The 20729-nt window shown below is 43.4% G+C and overlaps 4 protein-coding genes and 1 non-coding gene across 10 annotated transcripts; 2 read left to right on the top strand and 3 right to left on the bottom strand.

Annotated features, from left to right (window-relative positions):
• Nucleotide 1: 1 nt before the first annotated feature.
• Nucleotides 2-849, bottom strand: LOC135344888 (NEDD8). Of its 2 annotated transcripts, XM_064542182.1 has the most exons (6): nt 712-849; nt 572-589; nt 469-498; nt 349-407; nt 274-297; nt 2-229 (listed from the first exon to the last, which is right to left on the bottom strand). In XM_064542182.1, exons 1-6 carry the CDS (start codon nt 727-729, stop codon nt 145-147), a joined length of 234 nt encoding a protein of 77 aa, XP_064398252.1. In that variant the 5' UTR covers nt 730-849; the 3' UTR covers nt 2-144. The 2 variants fall into 2 exon arrangements, with proteins under 2 accessions (XP_064398252.1, XP_064398251.1); XM_064542181.1 differs by having other exon boundaries at nt 274-407.
• A 40-nt stretch (nt 850-889) lies between these two features.
• LOC135344857 (heat shock factor protein-like) lies at nt 890-6184 on the top strand. Of its 2 annotated transcripts, XM_064542145.1 has the most exons (14): nt 890-1099; nt 1163-1271; nt 1642-1772; nt 2036-2083; nt 2451-2578; nt 2899-2974; nt 3418-3479; nt 3617-3737; nt 3934-4009; nt 4265-4592; nt 4959-5064; nt 5292-5345; nt 5437-5551; nt 5939-6184. In XM_064542145.1, exons 1-14 carry the CDS (start codon nt 929-931, stop codon nt 5974-5976), a joined length of 1563 nt encoding a protein of 520 aa, XP_064398215.1. In that variant the 5' UTR covers nt 890-928; the 3' UTR covers nt 5977-6184. The 2 variants fall into 2 exon arrangements, with proteins under 2 accessions (XP_064398215.1, XP_064398216.1); XM_064542146.1 differs by lacking the exon at nt 2036-2083.
• On the bottom strand, nt 6156-15179 carry LOC135344847 (integrator complex subunit 2-like). 2 transcript variants are annotated; one of them, XM_064542136.1, is made up of 22 exons: nt 15122-15179; nt 14674-14926; nt 14194-14482; nt 13862-13975; nt 13354-13546; nt 12862-12976; nt 12197-12673; nt 11922-12085; nt 11565-11636; nt 11134-11254; nt 10793-10858; nt 10360-10494; nt 9917-10096; nt 9720-9849; nt 8941-9150; nt 8690-8758; nt 8402-8603; nt 8122-8244; nt 7563-7812; nt 7256-7375; nt 6867-6974; nt 6156-6574 (listed from the first exon to the last, which is right to left on the bottom strand). In XM_064542136.1, exons 2-22 carry the CDS (start codon nt 14917-14919, stop codon nt 6218-6220), a joined length of 3741 nt encoding a protein of 1246 aa, XP_064398206.1. In that variant the 5' UTR covers nt 14920-14926; nt 15122-15179; the 3' UTR covers nt 6156-6217. The 2 variants fall into 2 exon arrangements, with proteins under 2 accessions (XP_064398206.1, XP_064398205.1); XM_064542135.1 differs by having other exon boundaries at nt 15095-15170.
• Nucleotides 13047-13163, bottom strand: LOC135345871 (U5 spliceosomal RNA). The gene has a single exon (XR_010397913.1). It is a non-coding gene; the product is annotated as a U5 spliceosomal RNA (small nuclear RNA).
• Nucleotides 15180-15201: 22 nt separating the features above from the next.
• LOC135344870 (splicing factor 45-like) lies at nt 15202-20637 on the top strand. Of its 3 annotated transcripts, XM_064542160.1 has the most exons (13): nt 15202-15355; nt 15489-15574; nt 15641-15691; nt 16013-16168; nt 18857-18962; nt 19100-19204; nt 19296-19368; nt 19460-19512; nt 19591-19686; nt 19732-19814; nt 19892-19990; nt 20154-20232; nt 20422-20637. In XM_064542160.1, exons 1-13 carry the CDS (start codon nt 15262-15264, stop codon nt 20517-20519), a joined length of 1179 nt encoding a protein of 392 aa, XP_064398230.1. In that variant the 5' UTR covers nt 15202-15261; the 3' UTR covers nt 20520-20637. The 3 variants fall into 3 exon arrangements, with proteins under 3 accessions (XP_064398230.1, XP_064398229.1, XP_064398232.1); XM_064542159.1 differs by having other exon boundaries at nt 19591-19814; XM_064542162.1 differs by lacking the exon at nt 15641-15691 and having other exon boundaries at nt 19591-19814.
• The last annotated feature ends 92 nt before the right edge of the window (nt 20638-20729 follow it).

Below are 20729 nucleotides of genomic sequence, written 5' to 3' on the forward strand. Positions count from 1 at the left end.
ATTTGTCATTAACCAAAAAATTCTTTGATGAAAAATCCTTTCACACATAATTATACATGAATTAAAGTGGTCGTGGTACTATTAAGTTGCATGAACACATAATAATAATGGTAGTACTAAATTGTTCAGTCATGAATTATCAATTTAGAGTCCTCCTCTGAGGGCAAGCACTAAGTGGAGCACAGAGCCTCCCTGGATCTTGTAGTCGGCAGCTGTCTTCTCATCGTTCCTATAGCAACAACATAATTATGATTAGAATGTCACATGACTCACATTTGTTTGCCACTGAAAATCAATCTGTAGAGAGAAAAACAATCACACAGTAGTATGTGGTAATAATATACAGACCTTTGTTGGGGTGGGGGAATTCCCTCTTTTTCCTCTACTCTCTCCTTGATTCTTTCCACCTAAGCAAAAAATGTTATCCGGATAAAATTTAATATGGCTACCACAACGTTTAGAGTGTACCTTGTCCGTGGGTTCGATGTCGATGTCAATCTGCACGAGACACCAACACATACACAACATTAAACACTTGATACCTAGTCTACTATTGAAGTGTTTAACTCACCTCTTTTCCTGTCAACGTCTATAGGGTAAAATAAGTATAAGGCAATAAGCGCAGGTATGGTGTGTGTGTGTGTGTGTGTAGTACACTGTGTTTGGCCTATCTTTTGTCTTAGAATCAACTCAGTACATCATGCCACACACCTTTACTTTGATGAGCATCTTGGATCGTCTGTTATCGTGTTCTGATAAACTTCTAGGAGGTGGCCTCTTGGGAACACACTTTATGCTGAGTCAGCAGCCAAGAAAATCAGCATTGTCACAAAATTCCTAAAGGGAAAGGTCGTCTATAAAAAAAAGCTGCTATCCCGGGGCCATACCGTATATTACGTCATCTTGTGTAAGCTTCTTAGCTTTGTGCATGCTGAAGTCGAACAACATGAGCGAAATAATGGCGTTGACTGGAGCCAGACCGAGCCCACCATCTGGAGAAGAGGAGCTAAAGGAGAAAGAGGCAATAGCCATTTTTATCACGAAGGTGTGGAAAATTGTGGAGAGCCCAGAATACAACAAATACATCCACTGGTCTGATGTAAGTTCACCTAGCTATTGAGATACCACATGTACTTGTTTATATTACACTCTATACACTCAGAATGGAAAGACGTTTGTAGTGTGCGACTATCCGAACTTTGCTCGAGAGGTTTTACCGCATTACTTCAAGCACAGCAACTTTAGCAGCTTCGTGCGACAGCTAAACCTCTGTATGTTGTATTAATATACAACAGTGTCTTGTGTCTTGTGTGTTTTATAGGCTTGTCTGTGCAGACAGCATTTGGCTACTTGAGACTACATCCACTGTTTACCAGGGCATACATCTATTGGCTGTATACGATACTATATGTACCTGTACCAGTATATAGCGGGTATATTTCGAGGGTATAAACTTTTGCGGAAAAACCGTTATATAAACTATCAGCCTTTATGCATATGTATGCATACGATATGACTTACTCGTGGGTATGAATGTTCGTGGTACATGCTTAGTAAACACACGAAAGTTTATAGCCTCGAAATATACCTGCCATACGGTATATACACTTGATATTACCCCCCACACACACACACCTATAGATGGTTTTCGTAAGGTCTCCCACCCGGACGAAGGGGCACTGATCAAGACTCAAGCGAACGAAACGTTTGAATTCTGGCAAACTAACTTTAGACGAGGTCATCATGAGCTGCTCCATCTCGTACAGAGGAAGGTGGGTGTGGCCATTGGGTATCTTATAGCATTCTGTTTGTTTTGTGATAGCATTCAAATTGTGGTTTTATTTTGCCTCGGGGGCGTAACTGCCAAAGCATCTACGGTAAAGCTGTTAGTATACAAACACTGTGTGGGTCTGTGTGTATTTGAGCTGTAACTGCTCTTTTATTAGAGTATGGTGATTTAATTTATCGAGCTTGTAATGCGTGTATAATGTATACTACATGTATAATATAATTATTGTGTGTTCTCTCCCTGAAGACACACACCTCTCACGCCCCCAGCATTAAGCCAAAGCTACATGTAAAGGTGAATCACAGCATCTACTAGTCAATGGCTTTGTCCTGATTGGTTGGTTGGTAACTGAAAGCCTTTAATTGTGTCTGGGCGTGAAATACGAGGAGCAAGAATGTTCACTTATAACAAAAGCAAAGGCTATAGCCTGACTCTTCCTCTCCCTAACTTTCTACTGTACATGCACATTTATGGAAATGCCTAAAGCCTCAGTGTGTTGTCTACTTAGTTAGTACATATTACTGATGTACATGTATCTACAATATAAAGCTGCCAATTCTTCATAGGACTTAAGGCTGTTGCAATTTTCTCATTTCCGGGCCTCAACTGTTGGTGTTCCGTACTTTGTTCAGTTTGCTTAACCCCCCCCCTCCCCCCACAGCCTAACAAGCACCATCATGCTGAGGGAGGGGAGGAGCTGAAGCCAGAGATCACCAAGGTCCTGGGGGACATACACACAGTGCAGGGACGACAGGAGAACATCATGCTCGTGCTAGATGCTCTCAAACAGTAAGAGTTGTTTGTACGCGTCTCTTTAAGAGTTGTTTGTACGTGTCTCTTTAAGTGTAATAATGCGTGCGTTAAGTTGGTCTAGTAATATGGAAAGCCTCTCAGTGTATGTACTGGAGGATATTTTGATAGCCCTGTGTACACAATCAGATTACTAGCTAAGAATTTTTTGCATGTATACGTGTACGTGTAACAGTGTATACCAATCGCATTCTTGTCTAATTGTCTTTTGTACGTTGAGCTACTCATTCAACGAAATGTTGCTTGTATTTTCCTCCTTGAGAACCATTAGTTACATTGACCTCTCCCCCCACCCTCAGGGACAACCAACACCTCCACATGGCACTCAAGCAGCTCAAGGAGAAGAGTGCAAGGCAGCAGAAAGTTCTCAACAAGGTGACTGTAGTGAAGATAGTAGCACTAATTAACTCACTGTATCGAGGTACGTGTTCTGTACGTATAAGGGGAACATTTGGCGAGCGTTTTAATTTGTTTATCTGTTAATTTTATCGAAAATCGCGCCAAATTTAGTTTACCGGTGGATCGACACTAGGTCATTGCTGTAGTAGCCAGACCTGAGACGCCAAATTAAAAAACACCAATTTTTTTCAAATGGTTCTTTGCTAATATAATACTCACCAAATGTTCCCGTTATAATGGTATAATGATAGTAACTAACATTGTGTGTGAGGATGCAGTGCAGTGTGATTGACGATCATTTGCTAGCACCCACGTGTACCTACATGTACATGTACATGTATTTAGAGAGACTGTGAGAAGATTGTGTCTGTCGAGTGTCTATTAACATCATCCCCCCCCCCCCCCACACACACACACAGGTAATTCAGTTTCTGGTCCACATGGTGTACAAAGGGAAGCTTCCAGGCAGAAGAACCTCCAAGTAAGTACACTGTACAAAGCAACTCACTAAATAACTTCCATAGGAAGTGCTTACACGTGTACATTATTCGTGGCTCTTGGGAATGTTGTCAGCATTTCATCATGTAGAGGCTGTATACACTTAACCCCCCCCTCTAGTAACCAGCTGATGTTAATGGAGCCACTCAATATAGACGGCCCACCCTCCCCTAAGAGAATGCGACCAATGACAATCGACAATGAGCTGGCCTCCATCGTGGAATACAACGATTACACACCTGTGAGTGAAATGTGCTTACCTAGCAACGTGTACAACTCTATTGTGTGGTCTTCCCTAACAACTGCAAAGCAACTTCCTGTTTTTCCAAAGTATACCAGTTGTATCATGTACGTCTCCAAGGCTGATGATAATTTAATTAAGATTTCCATAGATTAGAAATCTATGCACACGATTACACTACTTTGTTCTCTGGCAGAATGATTTATTGGACATGCCCCCCCTTGTCAGTGTGGTGTCCCCTGACTCAGTGCAAGCACCATCTCCTGCTCCTGGTATGACCACCCACACCCACACACACACACACACACACACGCACACACACACACACACACACACACACACACACACACACACACACACACACACACTAGTATGCATATGCTGTGTGTAATACATGGCAATGATGTATACACTGTGTACAGTTGCGTACGTGTGTGCCTGATTGTTTCCCAGTACGCCATTAACCCAATATAACAATTATTGCACACACAGTGTTTTGTTTGATTATGTGTATTCATATTGCACAGGTTCAGAGTACAGTGGATCAGCTCGATCTCCTCTGAAGTCCGTTGACTCCCCCACACTTGTCACACCTGTCACACCTATCACACAAACGAGCACAATGTCCCCGTTGCTCACAAGTTCCAGCACCGTCACAAGCCTCACACCCTCCACAACTTACACGACCCTCTCATCCTCACTCCCAGCCGAGTCCAGTAATGATGACTATGCTCTTGCTCTGGTCCCGTTGATAGGTGGCGGTATACAACTGCCTGCCATTAGCCAGGACCTCTTCTCAGAGTATCCCATACACCCGGCCCCATCCTCCCTGCTGAACTCACCACACCCTGACAAGTGAGGACACACACACACACATACTGATGATGCATACCATATTACTAGAATGTTTTGTGAGCATCAAACATTTGCGAACTTTGCGATGGTTGATCAATTCGCAACAATAAAATCGCAAAACCTACTAGTAAATACACACGATCCTTGCCAGAACGCAATAGTTAGATCGCAAAAAGGGTCAAATTTTCTGCTGATTTAGCTCATTCGCAAAGGTTTTTCACCCGCAAAATATTCTAGTAGTACGGTATGTTCGATGTATTTCGTTTTTCAGCTGCAACGTTTTATTGTTCGTGCAAATTACTAATGTCATGTACTACTTGTGATCCGTATGTGTGTTTATCTAGTTGTTCTTTGTGTCCTCCCCAGCCGTCTGTGTATCAATGGGCAGGTGAGCCACCAGCAGAACTGCATTGATGCTATACCAGAGATGGTGACTGATAACCTCAGCCTTGACCCAGGCCTGCTAGCAGAGGTACATTCATACATCCTCTTATACATGTAGCTAAGTTCTTGTCTTGCATTGATGGTATACCAGAGATGGTGGCAGCCTTGACCCAGGCCTGCTAGCAGAGGTACATTCATCCTCTCATAGCTAGTGCTTGTCATGAGTTAGCTTATATTATGTATGTGTGCATGGTACCCATTGTCTTGTTGCTTGCCTGATAACCATTATGTATGTGTGTGTGTGTATGTGTGCAGTTCCTGGCCTCACAGGATCACTCAGGGCCCTGCTACGACTATGTGGATACTGCAGTGAGTGTAGAAAAGAATGTAGTTGTTTTATATTGACCCCTTTTGTAATTAATGTGACGTCATTTTTCCCTTTCCTGCCTTCCTTGTCCAGCGTCTGCTAGAGTCCCTGACCAACCTGAACCAGGACACTGTGACTCACGAGAGCACCCTCTACCAGCAGCTCAACCAGCAGCCCCTCTCCCTCACAACATCCACACCCTCACAAGGTCAGTACACACACACACACCATCACAAGGTCAATACACACACACACTTGAGTGTAAGTTATAGTTGTTGACTAGTGAATATGGCTTATATAATTATAACCAACCAATGCCAAGGGTACGTACATAAGCACTGTGTTAGGCTTTGCAGTATGTTATCCAGTATTGTATTGTTAGGCATCTTATGAATGGCACAAGTGATCTCCTTTACATGTATACAGTCTAGACTAACAGTACACATATCTTGTGTAGACTCTATATACTGCACATTTGGTGTATGTATATATAGAGTACTGGGTATGCTTCCTTATATACGTATAGACATATACGTACAGTGTCTGTGTCTGTGTTCTGATCATGTTTCACTGTCTGTGTGTGTGTGTGCTACAGATGCTTCTGAGCTCGAGAAGCTACTCAACTCTCAGTAACTGGCGGGCATGGCAATAGAACTGACGAAACAAGGGAACTCTTAGTATATCAAATCCTTTAGCAGTAAACTATCCGTTGGTGTTCAACTTGAGAATTATGTGAATTATTTGTTTTGTTTGTTTGTTTATTTCTATTTGTTATACTTTATATAATTATTATTTGATTGTAATTAGAGTGATTTTAAATCAATAATTAATTTGTCGCAAACTCACATAAATAAATTATGAGCTACAAATGAATTCAAACTTTCACTACTGTACAGTTAACGAGTTCATTAAAAGTCCTTTGAGCAGTTATTGCCAGGCTACCGGACACGCCTCCTTTAGGGGAATTCCCCGCCCACACATCGTTAACGGAGGGCGGGCAGGTTCGGCAGAGCCCCACTAGAAGCTTGGTAGCCTCGGAACAGAGAGGAGGGAAAGTGCGAGAGAGAAGCAAGACGGAGGGCAGAAGAGGCTTGAAGAAGTTCTCTCTCAAATGGTCAGGGATTTCGTTGGTGAGGATAAACAAACGCTTGAAGATGTCTTCAGCTATCGGGAGGACTTCTGGTAGTGGGTACTGGTGGATCACATGAGCCGCTAGCTGGATCCCAAATTGCTGTGCGTGTGGGGGAGAGGGGCGTGGTGATTAACGTACGCACATACATACTACATTAACATGTTTGTACTGTGTGCCAAAAATGAGTGCATATTTTTATTTATAGACCCCAACTTACTTCGTGGGTATTTGAAAGAAATGTCTTGAATATTGAGCTTCACTAAATGCTTTATTGGTTCCTATAAGTATGTACACGCTCAAGCTGACACACACCCACACAGCACACACACACCCCCACACCCCCACAACACACACACACACCCCCACACCCCCCACACACACACCCACAAACCTGTTTGTCTATCTGCGGTTGTGCCAGTAGCTCTGGTATAAAGTCCATACAGATATGAATGGAGGGGACTCCTGACACTATCATTGGCAGCAGCTGGGTGGGGTAACCCTGCAGGGCGGCATGGAGACACAACATTAATACGTACGTATGCACAGATGTTATCTCACGATAAAATAAAATTAAATTCGTGGGTATAAATGTTCGCGGTAGATGCTCGATCAGTGAAAACCACAAACATTTATACCCTCGAAATATAACCGCTAAGTTACGGTATACACACATAAGAGGGCTCACTTGGAAGTGTACCAGCTTGACACACACACCCACACCACACCACACACCCACACACACCACACCACACACACCCACACACACCCACACACACTCACCTGGAAGTGTACTAGCTTGACGAGGTTAGGCTGCTCTATGAAGGTGTGATGGAGGTAGGAACAGAGCAGACAGTGGATCTCCTGGAGCACCCCCAGCTGAGACCCGAAGCTACCCTCCTCCTAATCACCATAGCAACACGGCAGAATGTTCAGGAGGGAATAAAGATAATCACACAAATAAAAAGCAAGAATAAAATAAAAACCTACACTGAAAATACTTCAGCCTTACTTAAAGCGCCACATACATACAATATCGTAATTAACCCTTATGCCACCCATATATTTAACCCCTGAGCCACCACCCTACCTCTTTGTCCTCGTCAGTGGGTAGACATATCTCCAACAGCAGCTGAACGATAGCGCTGTCCTGAGCAGCTATCAGCGCGCTACACTGCTCCTCTCGTTGTGCCTTTAGTGAACTCATCTCCGCGGGGGGTAGCTTACCCTCGGCTGTGGCCACACAGTGCTGTGTGTGGGCATGGTCTCGGAGCCAGAAGCTCGAGTACGATGTTGCCATGGCTACCATCCTCAGTAGAACGTCAAAGAGGGGAGGACATCTATGTGTGTGTGTGTGTATGTGGTTTAGGAAACGATATATTCTGTACAACAAACATACACACAGTGTCTAGAGGAATAAATGCAGATAACGAGTGAAACACTTTTGCGAATGAGCCACAGCAAGATACTTGCGCGATGATCTAACTTTTGCGTTTTGGCAAGGATCGTGATGTCATACTAGTCCGGTTTAAATGTAGGTTTTTGCGATTCAACACTTCCAAAATTCGCGTATGTTTGATGCTCGCAAAACATTCTAGTGCATGTAATGCAGATAGGTATGCTCATGAGACAGCTATACATGTAGATACCTGAACACTTTCTTGTCACAGCGTAGCAAGATGAGAGGGTCCTCTGCGATGGAGTGGTGTGTGTACGGACGGAGGTGGGCCATCTCCAGAGGTCGAAGGGCATTCACCGTCTGAATCAGTATCCTTGAATAGTTGGAGGGGAGAGAAAGGAATGAAAATTGACCAAAAATGGCTGTTTTAGTATTCACGTACTGTATCACAAACTAAGAATGGTAAAAGCAAAAAAATGGTATGATAATTATGACTTATAAACATTTTTGGAATGGCTACTAAAACGTACCCTCTCGGAGCTAGAGCGTTGAGCTTGATCCAGAGGTTAACGTACAAATCCTGGATCCTCCGTGGTAGAGTGGGCATGAGGAGGCGTGTGAGGGTGGAGAGGAGTACGGGGGTGTAGGGTGTGAGTTGTGAGGGTGGGAGGGTGTCCAGGTGTGATAAGAGGAGGAGGGCTTGGGACGGGTGATCTGGAAGCTGACCGAGAACTGTATGGGAATGTAAACATTGGAATTAACAGTGTACTATGAATTGCTGACAGTGCAAGAACTAAAGTATAAAACAAACTACTTACTCTCTCTTGCTGATATCGGATTGACCTTCTCTTTGGAAATACTGACAATTGGTTTGAAGCAACTCAACGCTGTATAAGACAAAAACAAGATATAACTACTAACATTCTCAATACTTGCATGCACACACACACACACACAACACACACGCCAGCCTCACACACACACGCACCAGCCTCACAACCCCTCCACACCCACACAACACAACCCGCCCACCACACACACACACACACACACACACACACACACACACCTGACTCCTCCTTCCTCTCCTGGAGGATCTCACAGACGAGGCCCAGTTGTGGGAAGTGGATGGCGGTGATCTTGAGGAGAGAAGGATATATGGAGGTGTAGAGGGACTGGTGGGTCTGGACGTGGGTAAGGAGATACTTGAGAGGGATCTGAGCCGCAATGGATGAGCTGTATGCACCAGGTGTGGTCGAGTCAGTCCTGGAGTGTACCACTGAGAGGGGGAGGGTTGTGTGTGTGTGTGTGTGTGTGTGTGTGTGTGTGTGTGTGTGTGTGTGTGTGGGGTGTGTGTGTGTGTGTGTGTGGGGGGGTGTGTGTGTGTGTGTGTGTGTGTGTGTGTGTGTGGGGTGTGTGTGTGTGTGTGGGGGTGTGTGTGTGTGTGTGTGTGTATATGTGTGTGTCTGTGTGTGGGGTGTGTGTGTGTGTGGGGTGTGTGTGTGTGTGGGGTGTGTGTGTGTGTGTGTGTGGGGTGTGTGTGTGTGTGTGTGTGTGTGTGGGGGGGGTGTGTGTGTGGGAGGGGGCTCAAGTTCAAGATATCGTATTACTAGAATGTTTTGCAAGTAGAATTATGCAAACTTTTCAATTCACAATAAAATTGCATAACCTAAATGAGTACTGGTAATGACACACGATCCTTGCCAGAACGCAATAGTTCTAGTACGCTAGCCCTAAAAAAAGGAACTCCATCACATCACATGTTTAGAGACCTCTCTAACAACCATTATACAATTCTTAGTTTTATCAAAATAATGACGAGTATCTTATATACATGCATGTACTCACACAGTGCCGTCATGTTGGAGTGGTAGCAGTCCTGATAAAGAACCAGATAGTAGAACATGACCACCTGTGATGCTATAGCGCCATGGCAACCCGCCACACCAGCTGGCTCCTCGCCGAACACAGACAAAACCTGACAATAGATTTATACGTGATAATTAAATCTGAAAAAATTATTTATCGTAATAATTATTTTGTACCTCTTCAGCTGTGAGGGGTTGATGGGACATATCTGCGCTCTTGTTGCCATATGTGGGGGCGGTAGTTACCCGTGGCAACAGCGGAGAGAGGAGTATGGAGTGCACGAACTCTTGGAGGAGTGGTCCCAATACAGGGTGCACGGATTCAGCAAGAGTCGACAGCTGTCTATAAATCCAATCCTGCACGGCAACACAACATGTGTAGAAAATCAATAATTATACTCACAAACAAACAAACAAACACTAGCCAACTATTGCATTGTCTGATTGACAATTTCTCAGAAAATTTTCTCCTTCAATAAAAATAGTATATTCCCTAGCTCTCACAGCGAAAAATTGTCTACAGACCATACCCACCCCCTCACTCACACACACAGGCACACGTGAAGAGACTGGCTCCTATACACGATCATATTACAGCTGTTGACATGTGCAGAGCTTACTTTAACTGGAATGCCATGTTTCCTGAAAGTCCGCGTCTTGACTAGCTGATGGACGCAGTGTATGGGCAGGTAGCCAGTCATATGACCACTGAGGCCGGGGGTGGGCGGTACACTCACTGCATGAGCACACACAACCTGAGGGTAAATAAAGCATCTTTGAACGGCCATAACTTTAGTTCCGTTGGTCCAATAACGTTGATTTTCTGATTTCTGAAAGCTTAGAGAGAGATAATGTTAAAAAATCAAAGGTCTCTTTTGGGCTTGTTTTTGACAAAAGACATTATTATAGCCTATGGTAAATAGGAAATTTTGGCCTATTTCAAATTTGGGATTTAAGCAATAGCATCTAAAAGAGCTTCTTCTAAGCTTTCAGAAATCAGAAATCGTTGAATTTGGACCATCAGAACTCTAGTTACAGAGCAAATTAACGTACGTCTTCAGTGAACACACTTAGGAACAGCTTCCGTAAGATGATGAAGTGGCCACTCTTTAGAGAGCCCTGTAAAATATTCGTCAGAGAATATCACACACAAAATATTATTCATTAGTGCTCGTGGAACACCAGGAAATGCTACAACCGGCATAATGCTAGCTATAGCTGACAGTATAATTATATATCATTAATATGGTTAAGACAATTACTGGACTGGATGTGATACGGGATTAATTTCTGTACACTCTCCAGTCACTAATAGCACATCATACGCTTATACCACAGTACAATTATGTCAACAAAAGTTGCCAATTGCCATGCTATTAGAATGATGTACTCACGGATATTGTCATTTGTAGTGTGTCAGTGACAAGCTCTCTAATCTGGTCCAGCTGTCCCTCCCTCAAGTGAATGGCCATGAGTAGCAGCAGCTCACCATAGGAACACCAACCACCACACGCCCTGGAGGCACGTACAGTGTACAGTGTACATGTGTAACGATTTGCACAACAGTTTTAAATGATCATTACATGTGTATAATAATAGGCTTAGTCTAACTTAGCCGCTAGGTTAAATTGTACATAGATCTCACTTGAGTGTGTTTAGCAGGAACTATGAGCTATAGTTCCCGTAACTATAGTTGCTAGAACAATTATGTAATGTTGCCAGCTCTATATAGTTAGCCAATGAAATGTGGGATCTATCGAACCATTACATAACTTGTTGGTGATTTTAGCAGCCATTAGTTCTGTCCCTCTCTCCTCTCTCTCACCTGTCAAACTCTGGCAGTTTCTCCAGTAGCCACTTGAACCAGGAGACCACAGCTGTCTCACAATCATCCACACTGCAGTGGTAAATTGGTAGTCCCCCCACACACACACACATCACACATTCATGCACTCCTGCACACAGTACACACAGTATACACGCACGCACGCACGCACACACACACACACACACACACACACACACACACACACACACACACACACACACACACACACACACACACACATACACACACACACACACACACGTACAGTACACAAATACCCAAATATTCACCAACTCACTTTGCCCAATACACACACAAAGCTCTTACATAACACAATAGTAACTGCATGCATACCTAATAAGGAAGGGGCAGGCTAGGAGCACACAGAGGGTGGTCTTGATGAATGTGACGCCAGCTGGTGAGAATGGCGGACAGGTGCTCACAATCAGACTCAGAATGGCCCCTGCTTCCTCCTCTTTCAGATACATCATTGTCTGCGTCTTTAGGCCACAGCACACCTGGACGAGAGGGGGGCGTGTCACTAGTGGGTGTGGCACTGAGCTTGTAGGGCAAAAACACACAAATAGGAGGTTCGAGCTAATTCAATGCCGTCACATCTGTGACTATACCTGGAGCACTTGCATGAGGTCGATGATGTCATCATCACAGAGCTGGTAGTCCAGAGATATCGGACGAAACTCCGCCCCCTCTAGAGTCGACATCCTCCGCAATCTCTTCTTACCCTGACCTTTGTCCTTTCGGTGGTGACCTTTAACCTCCGCAGATTCATCATCTTTAGTAGAAACCACATCCGGTTTCTGCTCCGACTGTTCATCCTCGTGATCACTGATTTCGATCTCCATTTGATCGACCAAATCCTCGAGGGTGTCTAATACGACAGGTTCCTTTTGTTCTCCAGGGGGTGTGGTTTGGTCTTCTTGTTCGTCATCATCCATGGACTCGTCGTCTGAAGATTGCTGACTCTGCAATTCTGGCAGAGGGGGGGTGGAGTCTCGAGGAGAGGAGGGCTTTTTCAAGAATGAGCACAGTTTCTTCATCAGGAAGGAGCGAAGTTGAGTAACAGCTGACAGTCGATGTTTCCGATACTAGGTAACCAATATGGAAAATTAATGTGTATAGGTTTGTTGCAATATTGATACACGAACATTTGCTCTACTTGTGTATAATTATGTTAGTAGTTTTTTATTGCTGAAAAAAGCTGCTTTTCCGTGAAAATTAAATCTGTGACCCTTGAAATATACAGTACAAAACACATACAAAGAGTTGTCGTCACCTTCTGTTGCATACACTTGAGGTACTGTGAAAACCACGCTCTCTTCTCATCATCTCCAACAATGATAATGTTGTAAAGGAGAATGATCACACCAGACCCACTGCTGGTTACCTCCCTAAGAAGAAATGGGCAAAATAGACAAGGATAGGTTCAAAATGTGCATTTATTGCTTTTCATTGAAATGTAAGCCCCAATAAAGGGGCCACAAACAAATTCAGTGCATACTCATTGAGTGTCCCCCTCCACGGAAATCTTTAGTAAAAGGCGAAAGATTTATTCGCTTTGAAGGGAGACCAGAGTGATGTTTTGGACTACTCTAACACACGCTTTTATACTCACTCTGCATACATACTTTTTATGGTACAAATAAAACGTTGCTAGAAACTTATGAATAATGTTAACACTTGCATTCCAATGCTAATTCCCTAGCTCACCAAATACATTGTAGCAGATTTAAGATAATTAAAACCTGGCAAATGTATAAACACTCACTTATTTTTCTCTGCCTGCAGTGCTAGCCATAGTGCCAGAGTGGGGTGTTTGCAGTTGTCTATGGCCAGGCCCTGCACATAAGCAGCCTGTGTGGGATGCATGATGCAGAGGGTCTTGATGGCACTAGCACGACATCGACCAGCCAGAGACACCTCATCCAAAGTCTCGCCATTCAGGACCAGGTGTGTCACAACTGGAGGGGAGGGGGAGGGACACATGTGAACACTGTACTTCTACATGTATGTATACAATTAGTTATAAGCTGGCCACTCAAAGAACAATTAAGGCAGTTAATGAAACTCAAAATTCTGTTATACGAACATGTAGACTATTTCAATTTTGTTTTAAAAGCTTTACAACTGATACAATGCTTACACATAATTATTATCAACTGGCTGTACATACACACACACATATACATACTAGTAGATAGTGCACACAATCGATATCTAATTAGCCATATTAATGGCAGGGGCGTACTCCCTGCGTGGTAAGAAGTGTCCCTCACCCTGATGGAAGGTGTCTGGCATGTTGGCCACCATTTTGGCCAGTAGTTGAGGACCTCTCTCCAGACAGAGGAGCGCCTCTGACAGCTGCACAACACTAAACAAGTCAGGCATCTCTGTACATGTGCAAAGAGATATACAAAATATATATGGACACCTTGAAGAATAATTATATAATGTACAGAGAGTAACTCATGCTATTTTGTACACAAACTGTTCATTTGAGACCTGGCCTTTCCTCGGGGTGGCCAGTTCTAACGTGCTGTACACATAATTGCATACTGTGGTATTCACTTTAAATAAAATGTTCTACAATTTTTCACTGATGACTCACCGACTGCAGCTAGGCACAGAATGTCCCCCACCTCCTCCAAGTGTACCTCACACTCAAACAAATCCGATTGGACGACTTTAAACGGCCCGGAGACGTCCAGCTGTGCTATAATCCTCAGAATCTCGCTAAGAAACAGCCGAAAACGACGTAAATAATCGCTCCTCTCGAACTCTATGGCTAGTCCAAACTGGAGTGAGGATGCGAGGACACTCTGTGTGGGGGGTCTGCCCTCCAGGGGGCCCAGCTTCTTAAGCAGCTGCTGCTCTCTCCTCGCATCTTGTTTCAGCTCCTGCAGTGTGTGTGGGCTTTAATTATAAGCACATGTGCTTATAGGAGTATTGTGGGGTGCTTATGGAGCAATATATAGGTGCTTATAATTATGTGATTAAATACAATTAAGGGGTCCTAGAAAGAGCATTGTACAGTAAGGGTAGATGTTTCAATGATGTATAATTAGAATAGTTAAATTACGATACTCACTTTATAATTTAAGGCGAGATACTCTTGTATAGCGTTAACTTCTGCCATGCTTGAGATTAGCATTCGAATGATCTTCCGTTTTCCCTCCCACTGTGTTGCCATGGATACCAGAGACGGAGACAATATCATCCGAGCCAATGACGGAAGGAAAGGTCGAAGGTCATGTTCGCTGCACTCAGCCAGCTGTTTGACGTTCCCAGAGAGCAATGCCGTGAATACCCTCGGACTAGGGCCGTCTAGATCCATGTGTCACCTGTGTGTGTGTGTGTGTGTGTGTGTGTGGGTGTGTGTGAGTGTGTGCCATGTGTGCATAGTAGATCTGTACGTACAGGTTAATGATGTACGTAAATTCAAAGCAGGTTTCTAGTGGCAGAACATGATCAACATAATTATTCTATCATGCAAAAAATACAAGATTTACCGTGTATCAATGTATGTCAGAAAGTACCTCAAGTTGTCATGTACTTTAGCTTGAAACAGCTTGTTATAAAGACGACCTTTTCCCCTACAATACAGGTATCAAACTTGACCTTATCTCGAGATACGCCGCCCTCTATCTACAAGTATCTCTCTTCTTCTGCCTCCAGCATGTCCCTGTATGACGGTATCAGTGTAGAGACGGCCCCAGTACCGGAGATGGCGCCCGCCATTGGAGGCACAGCTACAGAAAACAAGTCTCTCAGTAAATACATGTCTTGTCCATAATTATTCCAAATATTACCCACCATACACCTTACTGTACTACTGTACACACACTTTACACGCAGCCGTTCATCACACACACACATATCACACACACACACACACACACACAGGTGGGTGGTCGTCAGGGCTCAAACTGATGGCGTCGCAAATCCAGAGGAACAAGAAAGCCCTCAAGGCAACTCAACAAAGCTCAGTGGTGCGTGGGTGTGAACCATACTTGTTTACATACCTTACGTCATACATAATACATTTTCTTATGCAGCTGAAAGCAAGGCCGACTCCTGGAGCTTCAGCAAATGTTATCAGTCAACAGGTGTGTAACATACGTACCCAGTGCTTGCTTAGGCTCCTCCTCTTTGAGTAGTGAAGTGGGTATGGGGACGAGGTTAGTGCTTGCCTCCTCTTGAGTAGTGAAGTGGGTGTGGGGACGAGACTAGTGCTTGCCTCCTCTTGAGTAGTGCAGTGGGTGTGGGGACGAGACTAGTATTTGCTTAGGCTCCTCCTCTTTGAGTAGTGAAGTGGGTGTGGGGATGAGACTAGTGCTTGCCTCCTCTTGAGTAGTGCAGTGGGTGTGGGGACGAGACTAGTATTTGCTCAGCTATAATAATCACTAAACCCCCACCCACCCCCCCAGATGGCCCCCCCTCCGCCAGTGGTGACAATGAAGGACTTCATTGAGAATGACCTGGCTATTGAATTGCAGGACGAATATGATCCACTCGCTCCAAATAACTACGAGAGCATCTATCAAGAGAGGAAGGTCAAGCAAGAGAAGGTTCGGGAAGAAGAGGTCAGTTATTATTATTATAAGCAGAACGTACATGTACAGTTCCACTTCAGTGCCCATAACTTTAGTTTAGATGGTCCAATTTCAATGGTTTTATGAATCTACATTGTAAAAGTGAGCCCTTTCAGATGATGTATTAAAATCAGAATAATCACTCATATCAGAGTCACAAAAATCAGACCACATGCGTGCACTCAACCAGTTTTTTTATATCCTTATACACGATGTATACATATGGAATGTTTTGGACAAGTTATGAATAACATTAGATAATAGCAACGGTATATATATGCCCTTGATAAATTGGTGGGTTCACAGATAGATTTTTCTGCGATTTTAGCACATTGATTTTGATTCTGCTCAAGTTGTGTTTTCATAGCGTTTGTAGTTACTCGCATTTGTTTTCCAATTATCTGCGAATACTAATTTTTACGATTTTACTCTCATTCTATTCGAACAAAGGGCTATTGTACTGCATAACATAACAGTTAAACACTGGGAGACCGTATAGCGGAAAATTTTACCCACGATCATTGCCAAAATTCTACTAGCGGAACAATAAGGTAACTGTAAATATGGCAATGTCCACAATGCCTATAGTAACAATCTACAAATACAGCTTATAGAAAAACTCCCTTACATGAGGAGGGTAATTTATGAACACTCCTTAGTTGGAATCCTGAGCTATAGACTAAGTCAAGTGTGACAGTCATAAGAGCTATAATTGTTCACCAACTACGGAAGCCATTAAATCTACAAATACAGCTTATAGAAAAACTCTAACTAAAAACTAATTGATTAATTACGTTCTCTGGCACAAGACAACGAACAACAAAGTTACCAGAGGAAACTGTACCTAAGTGACTCAAGTTTATAGACTAGCTATAGAGAAAGGTTTTGTCTACATTAAGATGGCGGATGAAACTGCTCAAATTGGAGAAACACTCGAGAGGGAGTACGGAAAGCCACTGCAATCACAGGATTTACACATTAAATACTTTTTCCTTGTACTTGGTAAAGAAATCATTTGTAAATCAGCTGATATCATCATCCAACTACAAAGGCTGGGTTCATGGTGTCACCTTAAGACGGAATGGCCTGGAATATTGTTTGGTGAGTTTCCTAAGAACTCACCAAATGAGACAGAGCGCCACAGAGAGGAGAGGCTCAATCACATTCGAATACAACTGCTAGCTCTACATGCTGACCCCAAGGACCCCAAGGACCCCAGCAAGATACCACACATCATTGTGGGACGTGCTTGCAACTATTACAAAGCAGTGAGCAAACACAGCTTGAGTACTACCGATATAGAAAACGTTCTCGCAATTCCTAGTGACCAGCACTTGGACTATTTCTATTTGGTGATAAGACTAAATAGTATTACATCAAACATTGTAATGGATGTACCCTCCATGCTTGCAATGTGTCCTGGAGATTGGAGGGCAGTGGAACCTAAGGCCACCTGGCCACTTACGTTTATTGGCCATTTCCCCAAAAATCCTTTTGAGACGGAGCGTGAGAGAGAGTGGCGACTGAATAAAGAAGTTCGACTACCTCTAAAGGAATATTTGGGAGGCCTACTTAAACAGCAGTTTCAGGGCGTAGCTAAGCCAGTTATCATTTTGTTCACACGTGCTTGCAAATATACAAATATGTAGATTGCAGTATATCAAGAGAGAAGTTCACGAACGTAATTATAACATTTATAGTGTACAGTTTTATTAGCACTGTGTGATTAGGTTTCAAACTGTTTAAAGAATGTACTAGGTATAGTTGCGTGTTACACAATCATGGAGTTTTTGCAATGGTTATAATTATAATGGCCTCGATTGCATGCTGCTATTCAGGGTCAGATACGTACGTGTATACATAATAGTTAGACACTGTTTTGGAGGGGTCTATGGGATTTAGAAGCCCAAAGGCACTGATTTAGTATCCCGAGCGTAGCGAGGGTACTAAAGTGGCTGAGGGCTTCTAAATCACATAGACACCTCCAAAACAGTGTCTAACTCATTTAGATACTAGTGCGCATGCGCAAACCTTGCCCTCGAGGCTTGACTACAATACAATTACTTGACAACAGAATACTAGGTATACTAAGTAAATTTGCAGGTATACTAAGTCCCATAGTATACCTGCTCTGAGGCACTTTTCCCATGTAGATCTAGTGTCTAATATAATTATAGTCATTAACCCTTTTTGTACATATACTCATGCATGCATGTAATGGTATGACAGTTACTATTGTATGAACACCACCCACCTGTAGTACTTATCACTGTGCTCACTAGTCTCCAGCCCTCCACTCGATTTGACTGATGCCACAAAGTTTAAGCTGAACCTCCTCAAGCTGGTGGGGGGGTAGCTGGTCAGGGGGGGCAATGGCAAATAGAAAACAACTAGGGCTTCTACTGTACGTACATGTACGTAGTAAACTGGCCTCCACTGATTGAGAGTGTGATGGACTTGAGTCGAGAACTCTTCATTTTTGGGTCGTTTCGACAAAAAAGCGTGGGCTATTATATAGGTGGGGGAAAATGTCAAATTTGGATGCAACAGAAATTTTTGAGATAAACATGCTGTCTGATTTAAGCTTTCAAAAAAACACAATACCATTGATCGCTAGAATTCAAGTTATGATTGTCAGAAGAATTCAGGTAAATGTACTGTGTAATTGTTCCTGTGTAGCGCAAACGTCGCCATGAAGATAGAGACCAAAGAAGGAGAAGAAGACGCTCTGATAGTGATAGTGACAGCGATGATGATAGAAAATCTCAAAGGAGCCGTCGCAAAGGTGTGTGGAGTGTGTGTGATGAGTGTGAAGAGTGTAGAGGGTCGATTGTATCAGCTGCAGATATACCGTGATAATTTTTAGAATACTTGTTGAATATCTACGTACTTTGCATCAGACGGAACTCCTCCCCCCTGCAGATGCAGCTGCCATTCCGCCACCTGCTAGCATGGCCATGCCCCCACCCCCCACACTCAGTGCTCCCCCTGCTGCTGACCAAAAACAGGAGGGAGACAAAACAATAGGTGAGAACACCATGACCCTTGAAAGCATCACAGCAGCGTAAATAAATTGAACCTGTGCTACCTGTAAATTGTATTTTTTCATCAATTTCAGTTGTATCGTCCGTGCTTGAAGAGTTGAGTAAGAAGAAAGCACCAAAAGTTAACCCGTTTGGGAAGCCTAAATTGTGAGTGTGTGGCTATAACTAAGCAACCGTCTAACATACAGCTGTTACATGTATGTCATACATAACGTTGTGTTACTTGATTGGTCTGCAGTGGGAACTTTGCTTCCAACTTCATGTCTAAATATGGCTGGGAGGAGGGTCAAGGTACGCAGATTTCCACGGTTACCTGCTCACATTAAGAGCTAGAAATTGCTCATTTTGTTTGTTTGTTTGTTTTGGCAGGTCTTGGTAAGAGCTCTCAAGGCATTAGCACAGCACTGACGGTTGAGAAGACGAGCAAACGAGGGGGAAAGATCGTCAACACGGCAGCTGAGCAAGGTACTCCCCCACCATCCCGCACACACACACACACACACAATCTAGAGCTACAAGCTGAGGAAGAGAAGAAAAAGGAACAGTCTATGGTGGAGCTGCTGAAGAATCCCACCAAAGTTGTGCTATTACAGGTAGATCCTACACACCGCCCCCTCCACACACACTCACACATACACTCCCTCCACCCACACACACCACACCCTCCTAGAACATGGTCGGCCCTGGCGACGTTGATGAGGATCTAGAACCAGAGGTAGCGGAAGAGTGTGCCAAGTATGGAGAGGTCGAAAGATGTCTCATTTTTGAAGTGAGCTGATTAATTGGTGTAGAAGAGCTAAAGTTACAAATGCACTGCCGGTTGTAATAATTTGTAGGAGGCGTGTGTTAAGTATTGTATGGCTTTACCTGGTAGTTTAATAAGTAGCTTATATGGTCTGCCTGTACATCATTACTCTTGTACATCGTTACAGATACGTGAGGGTGACATCTCCGAGGAAGAAGCTGTGAGGATCTTTGTCCAGTTTGCCAGAGTCGAGTCAGCCATTAAAGGTCAGTTATTATAGCTATAAGCTTAATAATCAGCATTCTGACTGTGTATCAATCAATGGTGTATGGTACAGTCTGTATGTATAACATTTAGATGTGTATACAGTACACCCGTACATGTACATAATAATTGTTCTGGTATGATTGTTGTTGCTTAGCATCAAGTGACAAGCGTGTGTTCCTCCTATGCAGCTGTGGTGGACCTCAATGGCCGCTTCTTTGGTGGGAGGATGGTCAGAGGAAGCTTCTACTCTGAAGATAAATTCTCCAACTTTGACCTAGCCCCCTAATAACTGACCCCTCTCTTTATAATGTGTGTCTTCTTACACAGTAATTCTTGTTAATCAGACTAACTATGCTCATATCCGGATCCTCAATTGTGCTTCTATATTAAATTATGATTGACAAGTATGTTACTAGCACTAATTAATTAAAAGCTACCACCACTACTATAATTATTATAATTATGATGCAACGGTGATGTACATAATTAAAGGGTC

The sequence above is a fragment of the Halichondria panicea genome, chromosome 12, assembly GCF_963675165.1.
Source record: "Halichondria panicea chromosome 12, odHalPani1.1, whole genome shotgun sequence".
Classification (NCBI taxonomy): Eukaryota; Metazoa; Porifera; class Demospongiae; order Suberitida; family Halichondriidae; genus Halichondria; species Halichondria panicea.